Source organism: Nycticebus coucang, chromosome 4 (assembly GCF_027406575.1).
Source record: "Nycticebus coucang isolate mNycCou1 chromosome 4, mNycCou1.pri, whole genome shotgun sequence".
Classification (NCBI taxonomy): Eukaryota; Metazoa; Chordata; class Mammalia; order Primates; family Lorisidae; genus Nycticebus; species Nycticebus coucang.
In genome coordinates, this window is record NC_069783.1 from 125,440,534 (window position 1) to 125,452,762 (window position 12,229).

At 45.7% G+C, this 12,229-nt stretch overlaps 1 protein-coding gene across 6 annotated transcripts in view; it reads right to left on the minus strand.

Moving 5' to 3' along the window:
- Nucleotides 1-12,229, minus strand: part of UBE3B (ubiquitin protein ligase E3B) — a 70,169-nt gene that overhangs the window by 18,545 nt on the left and 39,395 nt on the right. For 4 of the 6 annotated variants that reach the window (XM_053590104.1, XM_053590105.1, XM_053590102.1 and 1 more), the window contains 3 exons: nt 11,839-11,953; nt 10,960-11,059; nt 4,653-4,772 (listed from right to left, as the gene is read on the minus strand). In XM_053590104.1, coding sequence (XP_053446079.1) covers nt 4,653-4,772; nt 10,960-11,059; nt 11,839-11,953 — 335 coding nt within the window. The other 2 variants (XM_053590108.1, XM_053590107.1) reach the window with 2 other exon arrangements.

A 12,229-nucleotide genomic window follows, 5' to 3' on the forward strand; every position in this document is an offset into this window, starting at 1 on the left:
TATAAAATAAGTATCCTTACCTCTCATGTCCTGGAGCTTTCCCCCAGAACATGAAGACCCATGAGTCTTATTGAGGAATTTAGGTTACATATTAAGGGCAAGGAGCATCATAGCTAGCTTTCTGCTTGGGAAAGACCTTTCTATCAGCTGCAGAGCAGAAGGACGGCGGGAGCCAAGGCAAGAAGCAGAGAGACCAGGATGCAGAAGCGATGTCAGGCTGGGGCTCTGTGGCCAGCTCTCCTGGGATATAGCCATTTAGCATGTCTTTCTTATCCAGAATTCAATACACATGGCCCCCAGAATACAACTTCAGAGTTCCCCTACTAAATCACCTTGTTTATAATCTCTTGATTCTTATCTGTAGAAGTGTTCCTGGCTTCTGATTCACCTATCTAACGCATTCCTAGTAAAATCTTGCTGAGGTTTTATTTTGGAGCAGAGACTATAAAAAAGTGCTGAGGAAGACAGGGCCCAAAAATCCTTTGGTCCAACATGAAAGGCTCCATCACCAGGTGAAACTGATATCTTTACATACTGTCACAGAATGAGTCACAAAGCAACCTTTACAATCCTGCTGAGGTCACACATTTCTCCTTTCAGCTTATAACGGTGTTGGTGCCATTTTGTTTTGCTGACACTGGACAGACCATCCCCATAGCATCCACTTGGCTGCTGCTCTGGTCACCTTGTCACAAAGCAAATGAGCAATGTGCCAGAGTGTGGTGAGCCCTCTTCTGAGGATCCCTTGTTGGCCTTCCTGCCAGGCTCACTTAGTTATCCAAAGGACTGTCCTATGATGCCTCCAAAGCTAGTAAGCACAGGAAAAATTACCTCTGAAGTTTTCTAGGTCACCTGTGGGAACAGCTACAGGGTTCTATATACACAAACCTGAAAGTGCTTTTTCTGCATATAAAGTTTCAGAACCAGCAAGTTAGATGAAAAAAAAAAGAGAGAGAAACAAGAAGCTATCCTGCAGCTGTAGCCACATTTAAACCATTCTGTCTAAATTAAAGATAATTATCTTGGCACCCAGTTGAGGATGGGCAGAGAATTCCAACATGTTTGCTAGCAGGATTTCCTCCATTCTGCTTTAAAATTATGCCTCCCTTCCCTTACTATACAGTAACAGACGCATCTGAGGTTATGTGGGTCAGACAGAATGGTGTATGTGAAAGTACTCAGCTCATGACTTGAGGATGGTTTGCTGGATCAAACCTCAGTTTTACTTTATCAGCTCTACATCAGCCTCTTCTTTAAAGAGTCCTAAAGAAGACTCTGCCGCTTGCCTCTCCTGATGTGCTTCCTGCCCCCTGGGAACTGGTATGGCTGTGTAAAGATTGTGCATATGCACCCTGGGAAGGCGACCGTGAGCCAGGCCTTTCTCTTCTCTACCGTGCCTTAACGTGTAGACACAGAGCACAGAAGCTGGGACAAGGAGGTCTGGACCAGGCCTGCCTCTATCACTGACCCAATTGACCCTGACTGACAACCAAACTTCTCTAGCCTCAGTTCTGCCTTTGACAGGGGAAGGGGAAAGGGTCGGATTATAGTATGTTCGAGGGTCCTCCCAGTTCTGAAAAGGTATACTTTCAGCCTGAATTAACTCTTTTCTGTAGGACTTCAGACCAACACCTGGAAGCTGATACAGAGGCAGTCTTCAATATAAACCTTAAAGGAGGGATAGTATGAGTCTGACATAAACTTGCTGATGCCCTCTTGTGTCCAAATAGAGCAAAGGCCACTGGATTCTCACTCTTTTTTTTTTTTTTTTTGAGACAGACTCTTTCTTTCTGTGTCACCCTGGGTAGAGTGCCAGGGAGTCATAGCTCACAGCAACCTCAAAACCCCGTGGCTCAAGTGGTCCTCTTGCCTCAGCCTCCTGAGTATCTGGGACTACAGGTGCCTACCACAGTGTCCAGGTAGTTTTTCTATGCTATAGTTTTTCTATTTTTAGTAGAGACAAGATCTCGCTCTTGCTTAGGCTGGTCTCAAACTCCAGAGCTCAAGCTATCCATCCATCTCAGCCTCGCAGAGTGCTAGGATTATAGGCATGAGCTACCGTGTCTGGCCTGGGCTTTCATTCTAATAACCAAACCATGAGACCATGAAAACAATGGGGAAAAGTGAATAAAGGACCTTTTCCCCTTCTCTAACAGAAAGTAAACAGGAAAATGAATTTCCCTAAAACCTTACACAGAAATTGTTCCTCTGATATTCCTGAGGGATGTGTTTTAAAAAGTAGACCAAGTGTGAGCCAAGTGCAGTGGCGCAAGCCTGAGATCTCAGACACTTTTGAAGGCCAAAACAGAAGGATCACTTGAGGCCTGGGAATTCGAGACTAACCTGGACAACATAGTAAGATTATATATATATATATTTTTTTGTTTGTTTGTTTTTTTGTTTTTTGTAGAGACAGAGTCTCACTTTATGGCCCTCGGTAGAGTGCCGTGGCCTCACACAGCTCACAGCAACCTCCAACTCCTGGGCTTAGGCGATTCTCTTGCCTCAGCCTCCCGAGTAGCCGGGACTACAGGCACCCGCCACAACGCCCAGCTATTTTTTGGTTGCAGTTTGGCCGGGGCCGGGTTTGAACCCATCACCCTCGGCATATGGGGCCGGCGCCTCACCGACTGAGCCACAGGCGCTGCCCAGTAAGATTATATTTTTTAAAAAATTTTAAAAATTAATTGGGTGTGGTGATGTGCCCCCGTAGTTCCAGCTACTTGGAAGGCTGAGGCAGGAGGATCATTTGAGCCTAGGCAGTGAGCTATGATCAATGCCACTGTACTCTAGCCTGGACAGGGCAAGACTATCTCTGAAAGAAAAAAAAAAAGAGAGAGAGAGAGAGAGAGATGTCAAGTGAATCAATCTCCCATAAGCAGTGACAGTTGAGGGCATCAGGGGATTCTGCCATTGTCAGGAGACACCACAGTCTATACCACCCCAGACTCTTCCAGTGGGTGGGTGCTGACCACATCTAAGTGGTATGATCACTGGTGAGACAGTAGACTTTAAGAGACAGGGGAGATGCATCCAGGTCCAATGAGGAAAGTGGAATTAGGCTTTTTCTTTCTGAGTCAAAACAGAGGTTGCAAGATGGTAGCTCATAGGTTGAATTCAGTGGAAAGACAGGTGTTATATGACTTTCTAGGCACTTTCCAAAATTTAATTAGTTCACAACATGGAGACCAAGAGATTTCACATAAAACTCTAAATTTTGGGCTTCTGTTAAAGATTCACCAAGATTATAGAGCCCACATCTCCACATGATGAGTCAGCAGGAGCTGGGCGCAGGGGGCCTTTGAGATGCTCTTCACTCACCCACCTTCTCCATTGCTCCCCAACACTGAGGCTGGGTTTAGTTGTCACATGTCAACTCACTCGTGGGACTGTAAAGGTACACAGACTGAGAGGGTGATGATTCAAGAAAAATGGGAGAGATTTCTATGTTTAGCACTCGAACAAAACACTCCTGCAACGAGATTGGACTCAATGAGCTTTACACATTCACGTGACCTGCAGGGCCCCTCAGGCACATAAAGTCTTTATGCTTACCTTAAGGACTGTTAAAAATGCCAACTGTTCAACATGTGCTGCATTTGTCAGCAGTTCTTGGGGTCGATGCCAGAGGCCAGGGGAACCTCAAGTGAGCTCCCCAATAAGGAGTGACATAAACACAGAGCTAACACAAAACAGGAGAGGATGAAGAGGAGTGGGGAGGAAGGACTGCAGGTGTGGCTATGCTGCCATTTGCTGTTGGGTGATCCCATGACTATCTGACACTACAGAATATGCTAATGAGAAACTGGCTAGAACGCGATAAATGGTCTAAAGAATAAATAGGGCAAATTATCACAACCAACCTCTCCTGGGACTGGGGTCTGCAGCTCAGACAGCAATCCCACTGGGGCAGGACTAGCAACAGAGCACTGGCCTCCCTTGGTGGTCCTTGGTGTATGGGCTATGCTCCATACAACCCTGGGGGGCATGGCACAGAATGCTCAGATGTCCTAGGTAGGTACATTTATGATGACGATGTTCTAGCAGGTCAGGGCTGTGCTCTAATAGAATCAATACATTATGACAATTTTCTGACACATGAGGACAGGGTACCTACCTCTAATTTACATGAAGTTGTCATATAGTGGTGACCCCAGACTACGGTTTGGCTAAGGCAGGCTACTTCACTTGTATCTTGTGTTTCTTCTACTGGCTCTGTGATGAATGTGTTTCTATATGGTACAATAAACATAACACCCTGCTCCACCTACACCATATTCACAGCTGGGAGTCTAGGCAAAGTGTCCGCTGGGACAAATGCAGTTTGCACAGTCATGAGAATGTCAGGGTGGCTGCTGCAGCTGGCAGTTCTGCCCTTGTTTCAAAGAGGCATTAAGAGGTTTATGATATAGGGCAGTGGCCTTCATAGGATAAAGGAAGACAATGAAGGTCTCCAGTACTGAGGACACATTAACCAAGCAGCTATTCAGGGCAGTCAACAGGACAAATGACTCCTTCCCTGTTCTTAGAACCTTGATTTCAGAGTTATGAGATCAAGGAGGGATAAGAGCAGTTCAGAGGCCATAGCTTGAATGGCCCCATTTTACAGAGCACACTTCTTTGTGGTAGGATTCTGTAGGCCCCACACTCACCTCCAACATCCGGGACCGGCGGATAGTGATGTGAGTGACATGAGGAGAGGCAGAGCTGGTTTCCACAAGCCCCAGTTTTTCTTTCTCCCTGGTAACCATGTTTCGGAATAGGAGAACTCTCTGAAAAGAGCAAAGATGGGACCAGAAACAGGGTCAGCCACAGATGAATCCATAAAAACACTCTACAAAGTTACAGAAATTTAAGTCACATGAGATCCAACCAGAGTGGGATGCCTTGATTTGTGGTACTGCTGAGAACAGTAAACATTTCCCAAACTTAAGGGACTTAGAAATATAGCTGAATACATGCTAAGGAAGAAATGTTCCAGAAACAGTGGTCAGGCTGCAGCTACAGTCCAGCTAGGAATAGTTCAGGAGAAAATCATTCTCCTCCTCTAGTCAATAATCCACTGTAAAAACCTGGTGCTGGAACAAGTTACACAGGCTGCTTTATATAGCTGTGCCTGCTTTAAAAGAAATCAATATCATGAATCTACACAAAAATGGTTCGAAGATAATTTTTCTCACTGTCAGAAATTTTAAAAATGATCCCACAGTATAAAAAGCCTGATGGCTTTTTTTTTGGCAGCGTTTGTGGCTCAGTGGGTAGGGCACTGACTCCATATACCAAGGGTGGTGGGTTCAAACCCAGCCCCGGCCAAACTGCAACAAAAAATAGCCAGGTGTTGTGGTGGGTGCCTGTAGTCCCAGTTACTTGGGAGGCTGAGGCAAGAGAATCACCTAAGCCCAGGAGTTCGAGGTTGCTGTGAGCTGTGACGCCACAGCACTCTACCGAGGGTGATAAAGAGAGACTCTGTCTCTACAAAAAAAAAAAAAAAAAAGCCTGACCTTTTTATCTGCCTTCTGTATGGCTTCAAGCCCGTCACAGTCCCACCACTAATACTTCTCAATTACTGCTGAGAAGAATCCTTCTTTTTCTTAAGACTCTGATGAGTCCCTTTAGGAGAGCAAGACCCTTTGCCCATCCTGGGTTTGAAAATCACCACCCTAATAGCACTCGAACAAAATCAGCCAAAGGAATACATAAATCCAACTTTCTTTTTTTTTTTTTATGTTTGAGAAAGAGTCTCACTTTGTCACTCTGGATAGAGTGCTGTGGCATCATAGTTCACAGCAACCTCAAACTCTTGAGTTCAAGTGATCCTTTTGCCTCAGCCTCCCAAGTAGCTGGGACTACAGGCACCCACCACAATGCCCAGGTATTTTTTTTTGCAGTTTTTCTTTTTTGGTCGGGGCTGGGTTTGAACCTGCCACCTCTGGTATATGGGGCTGGGGCTCTACTCCTTTGAGCCACAGGCGCTCCCCACGCCCAGGTATTTTTTAGAGATGGGGGTCTTACTCTTGCTCAGGCTAGTGAGGCTAGTCTCAAGCCCCACAGCTCACGCAATCCATCCGTCACAGCCTCCCAGAGTGGTAAGATTACAGGCGTGAGCCACCGTGCCCAGCCCTTTTGTTTTTTTAAATGGGAATCTCCTCCAAAGTCCAGAGTTTTATTAAATATAAATATGAACAATCACAGTAATAACAACAGTAGGAACAGGGATAACTATACATGGGGGCAGTCCTAGTGTACTTTCCTTTACTCATAACAGAAAAAGCAATTGCCAGTGGTCTCCTAAGAAGAGGGGGCGATATTCTGTTGAGGAACTGTGGTTTGGTGAAGCACCTCAAGGTGACTGGTTTACAGGCTGAGAAACAAGGACCCAAATACTCTGAATAGTACCAAAAGCTCTGGGGGTTCCAGGGCCACACGCAAGGGAAGGAGTGGATTAAGGACCACCAAGTAAGGCATTCTAAGCCACTTGCTAGAACGAGATCAAAAAAAGGGGAGAGATGCAGATGGCAGATGGTCCTCTTGTGTGTGTCAACAAGAATATTTCAGCAGTCTGGATGGCCAAGGCAGGTAGATCACCTGAGCTCAGGAGTTCAAGACCAGGCTGAGCAAGAGCAAGACCCCATTTCTAAAAAAAGCCGGGTGTTGTGGTGGGTGCCTGCAGTCCCAGCTACTTTGGAGGCTAAGGCAAAAGAATCGCTTGAGCCTGAGAGTTTGAGGTGGCTGTGAGCTATGACACCATGGCTCTCTACCAAGGGTGACAAAGTGAGACTCTGCCTCACTTTGAACAAAAAAAGAACCAAAAATATTTCAGCAGCAGAGGGCAGCACATACATCACTTGAGATGGGAGGAGACAACAGGAGAGCCCTGAACACTCTGAACACACCAGGCCTGAAACACTCCCCCAGGACCTGCTGGTTCTATCACACAGAGGAGGACAGTGGCTAGGAGACAAGAAAGGTTCTATTTTCCCAAGGAAGGAAATTTTATGAGCCAAGAACAAATAGCCTGGATGACAATCTTAAGCAACATTCCCCAAAGAAAAATGATGAAAGACTCACAAGTCATTTCAATTAATCTCAGTGGTTTCCAAAGTTTCTTACACACAGCACCCCTAGTGTCTCAGTAATTTTTTTCATGGCACTCCTAGGCCAAAAGTAATCCCTCACAGTTCCATTTCCTAGGTACTGAGGTTCTAACAACTTAGAGTATGTATGTCCTAAGAACTTAATAGCTGTGTTTTACAAATGCACATACACCAAAATATAAAATACTTTTATTTCGTCTTTTTTTTTTTTTTTTGTGGTTTTTGGCTGGGGCTGGGTTTGAACCCACCACCTCTGGCATATGGGGCCGGGGCCCTACTCCTTTGAGCCACAGGCAAATATAACATCACTGAAAAGAACATAGTGCAATCAAACACTGAAACTATGAACTACCTTTAACTTGTAGTTGGCATAGTGTTTTCACTATGTTCCTCTCAAACATGTGAAACACAGAGGCAGCACCAGGTGCCCCAGCACTATCTGTGAACTGTAGATAGATAAGAGTGTAGGCTCTAGACCATGTGTCATGGGAATGGTGTGGTCAAAAGCTGAATTCACAGACTCTCGGGTCCAAAACAACATGTGCATTTATTTTATTTTTTTGACATATTTAATCTTTTTTTATTATTATTTAGTTTTTATTTCATAATCATAAACTTAACATGGAGAGGAATAAGGAAAATATGCAACTCAAAGAGCTGCAGTGAGAGCGCAGAGATCACAGGATATTGCGAGCAAATGGGGTAGAGGGGTGCTCTCCTGAGCTACAGAAGGAATGGTTTGGTGGTTGAAACATTAAGTCCAATTTATTACAGCTGTCCACAGTCAGTAATGGTGATATTCTTGCTGGTCTTGCCATTCTTGGACCCAAAGCGCTCCATGGCTTCCACAACATTCATGCCTTTTTTCACCTTGCCAAAACCACAGGCTTGCCATCCAACCACTCAGTCTTGGTAGTGCAGATGAAAAACTGGGAAACAACAACAACAAAAAAAGAAAAACTGGGAACCGTTTGTGTTGGGTCCAGCATTTGCCATGAACAAGATGCCAGGACCTATATGCTTCAGGACAAAGTTTTCATCTTCAAATTTCTCCCCGTAGATAGACTTGCCACCAGTGCCTTTATGGCGTGTGAAGTCACCACCCTGGCACATAAACCCTGGAATAATTAGGTGAAAGCAGGAACCCTTACAACCAAATCCTTTTTCTACAGTGCTCAGAGCACGGAAGTTTTCTGCTGTCTTTGGAACTTTGTCTACAAACAGCTCCAACCTGTTAACATAGCTTTATGGATTAGATGAACAAGCACTTCTTGGTTTCCAGGTCCTCGAAGGAGATGTGGCCCAAGGGCTCGCTGTCGGTGGCAATATCAAAGAACACGCTGGGATTGACCATGGCTGATACCAGACGACTATAAGAAGCGACAGCATCTGCAAAACCGATTTATTTAGTCTTTTTATTTTGAGACAGAGTTTCACTGTCACCCTGGGTAGAGTGCTGTGGCATCATAACTCACAGCAACTTCAAACTTCTAGGCTCAAGTGATCTCTTACCTCAGCCTCCTGAGTAGCTGGGACTACAGGTGTACAACATCATGCATGGCTAGCTTTTCTATTTTTAGTACAGATGGGGTCTTGCTTTTGCTCAGGCTGGTCTTGAATGAGCTCAGGTTAACCATCCACTTCGGCCTCTCAGAGTGCTAGGATTACAGGCTTGAACCACTGTGCCTGGCCTAAGATGTGCATTTTCAATCAGATATCACCAAATTGGGTGAAGCCCAGGAGAAGAAGGGCTGCAGACTACTGCAAGTAAGGACTACTAGTTGGAGAAGCTAAGAATGCTTGGACAACAGAAGACTAGGAAGGCAAACAGGAGCTGACTATAGGTCTCAGAAGATTTATTTCACAGATTAGAGATACCACTTTTGGGGGCTGTCAAAGGACCAAAGGGTAGAAGTTACGAGGAAGTAGATCAGCATAAGATGAGGAAGAACATTCCATCATTTGGAAAAGGAAAGGCGTAGAAGGGCCTGCTCTGCAGAGTATTTTCCATGTGAAGACGGGTCAGGGCTATTGCCCTGTAGAAGGGCAGGGTTGACCAAGTGATCCCTACAGGGCCTTTTCATGTCTAAGAGTCTGTCAGACAGCTACATCACCACTTGGGAGGAGAGAATAGTTACTGTAAGTATTAAAGTCAAGGTCAAAACAACATCAGAGAGCAGTGAAGATTATGTATCTCTAAAAAATGGTATTTAATTTACAAAAATGTGATTTATGCTTTTTTTTTTTTTTGCAGGTTTTGGCTGGGGCTGGGTTTGAACCCACCACCTCCGGCGCCCTACTCCTTTGAGCCACAGGCGCCACCCTGATTTATGTTCTTTTAACAAAATGTCTATTTTATAAAAAAACAAAGATAAGATAATATAAGTGGTATTGTCGCTGCATCTGATAGATACTTCTGGAGCGCCTGCCACTCACCAGGGTTGTGAGCAGCATTTACCCACATCTCCTGGATGCCCCTGCCACAGCATCTGACCCTTCCCAAGTCCCTCGTGTCCCCCGGGGATGTGACACCATGCTCTCTTGGTTTCCCTCCTTCTTCTATTCCTCCTTCTCTCCTCATACAGGCCCTTTGGGTAATGGGTCCTGCAGGGCTCCTGGACTTCTCGCTCGATCAGGCTCCCTGACTGCTTTACCAACATCTATGAGATGTGGGTGCTATCCCCACACAGAGCCCATCCTCTGTCCCAAGCTCCAGGCCTGTAGGTGCTATCTCCTTAACCACCCTCCCCCCCCTTTTTTTTAAATAGAGTCTAACTTTGTTGCCCTGGGTAGAGTGCTGTTGCATCACAGCTCAGAGCAACGTCAAATTCTTGGGCACAAGTGATCCTCTTGCCTCAGCCTCCTGAGTAGCTGGGACTACAGGCACCTGCCACAATACCTGGCCATTTTTTTTTTTTTTAGAGATAGGGTCTTACTCTTGCTCAGGTTGGTGTCAAACTCCTAAACTCAAAGCAATCCATTCGCTTCGGCCTCCCAGAATGCTAGGGTGGCATGAGCCACCCTGCCCGGCCCCTTACCTCCCTTACCTCCTTACCACAGAAGGCTCAGAAATGAAATGTTGCTATAAGCATTGTGTGCACCAAAGGAACATCTTGTTTGACTGTCTATAGGCGTTGTTTACAGTCAAAAGTTAAAAATGTCAACCGGATTATCTTTCTTACTCTCACAGCTTGCTTTAACGGGCTCTGCCACTAGCCAGTCCTCCACACTGCAGCCAGAAGGATCTTCCTAAAGCAGTGGTTCTCAACCTTCTAATGCCACAATGTATTTTCATTGTTAAAAAGGGGCCATGACACATAGGTTGAGAACCGCTGTCCTAAAGTATGAGACTCTGACCAGAAGCCTCCTAAGCTTAAGACCCTCCAGTGGTTTCGGAGAGAGTCCAAGCTCCCAGCCTAGGTTTCTGAGGCCCTTCTGGTTCTGGCTCCTACAAACTCCCTTGCTGCCTTTCTCACTCCATCCACACACTCTCTCTAGTTGTATTTCTGGCTCTGCGACAGTACTCATTCTCTCTCACTCGGGCCTTTCAGCACTGTCTGCTTCTCCCTGTGGATCCCTCTCCAACCCCCTTCCCCTCACTCCAGCTGGGCCAGACCTCCATGCCTGGGCCTCCACAGCGGCCATCCCATTTCACCAGAACCGCCAGCCCACACTGTCTTCCTCAGCCTGGTAGCCCCAGCGCTAGTGTGACACCTGCCACAGAGTAAGATCAAACTCTATTTCTGTCTGCTGGATGAGTGATCTCATTCTGTCATTTCCAATTGCTATAATCAAGATGGAAAGTCAGAAACCATGTGGTGGAACAGAAAGATACACCAGGAGCCCAGGGATGAGTGCTACTCACATTTTTGTGAGGAATGACATGAGGGATATACTGCAGGATCAACTGTGCCCGTTTTCTGTCCTTGTCAAGTTCTTGGAAGAGCACACTAGGTTTGAGATCCCTGAAGAAGAAAGACACAGGTTTGGGATAATTAAAACAAAACTCCCATGCTTTGGTGCAGGGTTGGCAAGCTACAGCATGTAAGCCAAATCTAACCTGCTGCCTGTTTTTTGTAAAGTTTGATGGGAACACAACCTTACTCATTAATATTCATGTATGTATTGATGTCTTGTGGCTGCTTTTGCGATATGATAGTAGAGCTGAGTAGCTGCGACAGAGAAGTTTGCTCTGCAAAGCCTAAAACTATCTAGTCCTTTACTAGAGAAAAGTTTGCCAGTTTCTGCTCGAATGCCACGGCTTCAACAGTTGCACAAGAGTTGACATATCATTGATGAAAATGCTGACATGCTCTTCTGTTTAGCTGTTGAAGGAGGATTTCCCTACCCTAGTCTCCAAAAAACTTAAAAACAATTTTTACCCTGGTAATTCTGCTGATAAAAACTACCACTTAACTCGGCTAGGCTGAAAGACCTACTTTTCCCAGCCAGGATAAGAAAGATCTGTTAAATGTAATCTGATTTTGTCGCCATTAATTAACTCTAATCATATTTGGTGTAAACATCTCTTAACAGAAGCAACTCAAGTATCATCAGAAGCATCCTGACAGGTGTTTCATAGGAACAGCAGCTCTCTGTACACAGATGAATAAATAAAATGAAGGAGAGGGAAAAAGTCCTTGCCATCCTACAACACAAGTGCTGGGCCCTTAGGCAACTCTGCTGTGGGCAGCAGGACGGGGCAGTAGCTTCCACAAAGCCCATCCCCAAACCTGGTGCTCACTTTCGCAGCCAGTGGTCCTCAGGGGCGAAGCGTCGTCGACAGTCCCGCTCATAGAGCACCATCAGCCACCCATGGACAGACTGGAATAGCTCCAGGGTCTCGCCCTTGGCGGTCTCTGTGGGGCACACAAATGGGATAGTCTCACTCAGAAAGAGGAGTCAGAGCCAGAGAGGAGTGGGAGTACAGCAATTGTTTTTCATAGTCATCAACTCCTTGATTCCCTCCGCTCAGAATTTCCTGTGGAACCAGAGGAATTAAGAGGCACTCTGGGTATACACTAAGTATCTGCGGAGCCTGAGAAGCTCGCAGATACCCCCACTACGTTGCCTCCCTCTAGTATGTCATGCAGAGGACCTTTTGAATCTAAGGAGCTTTGTACTGAATGATTAGA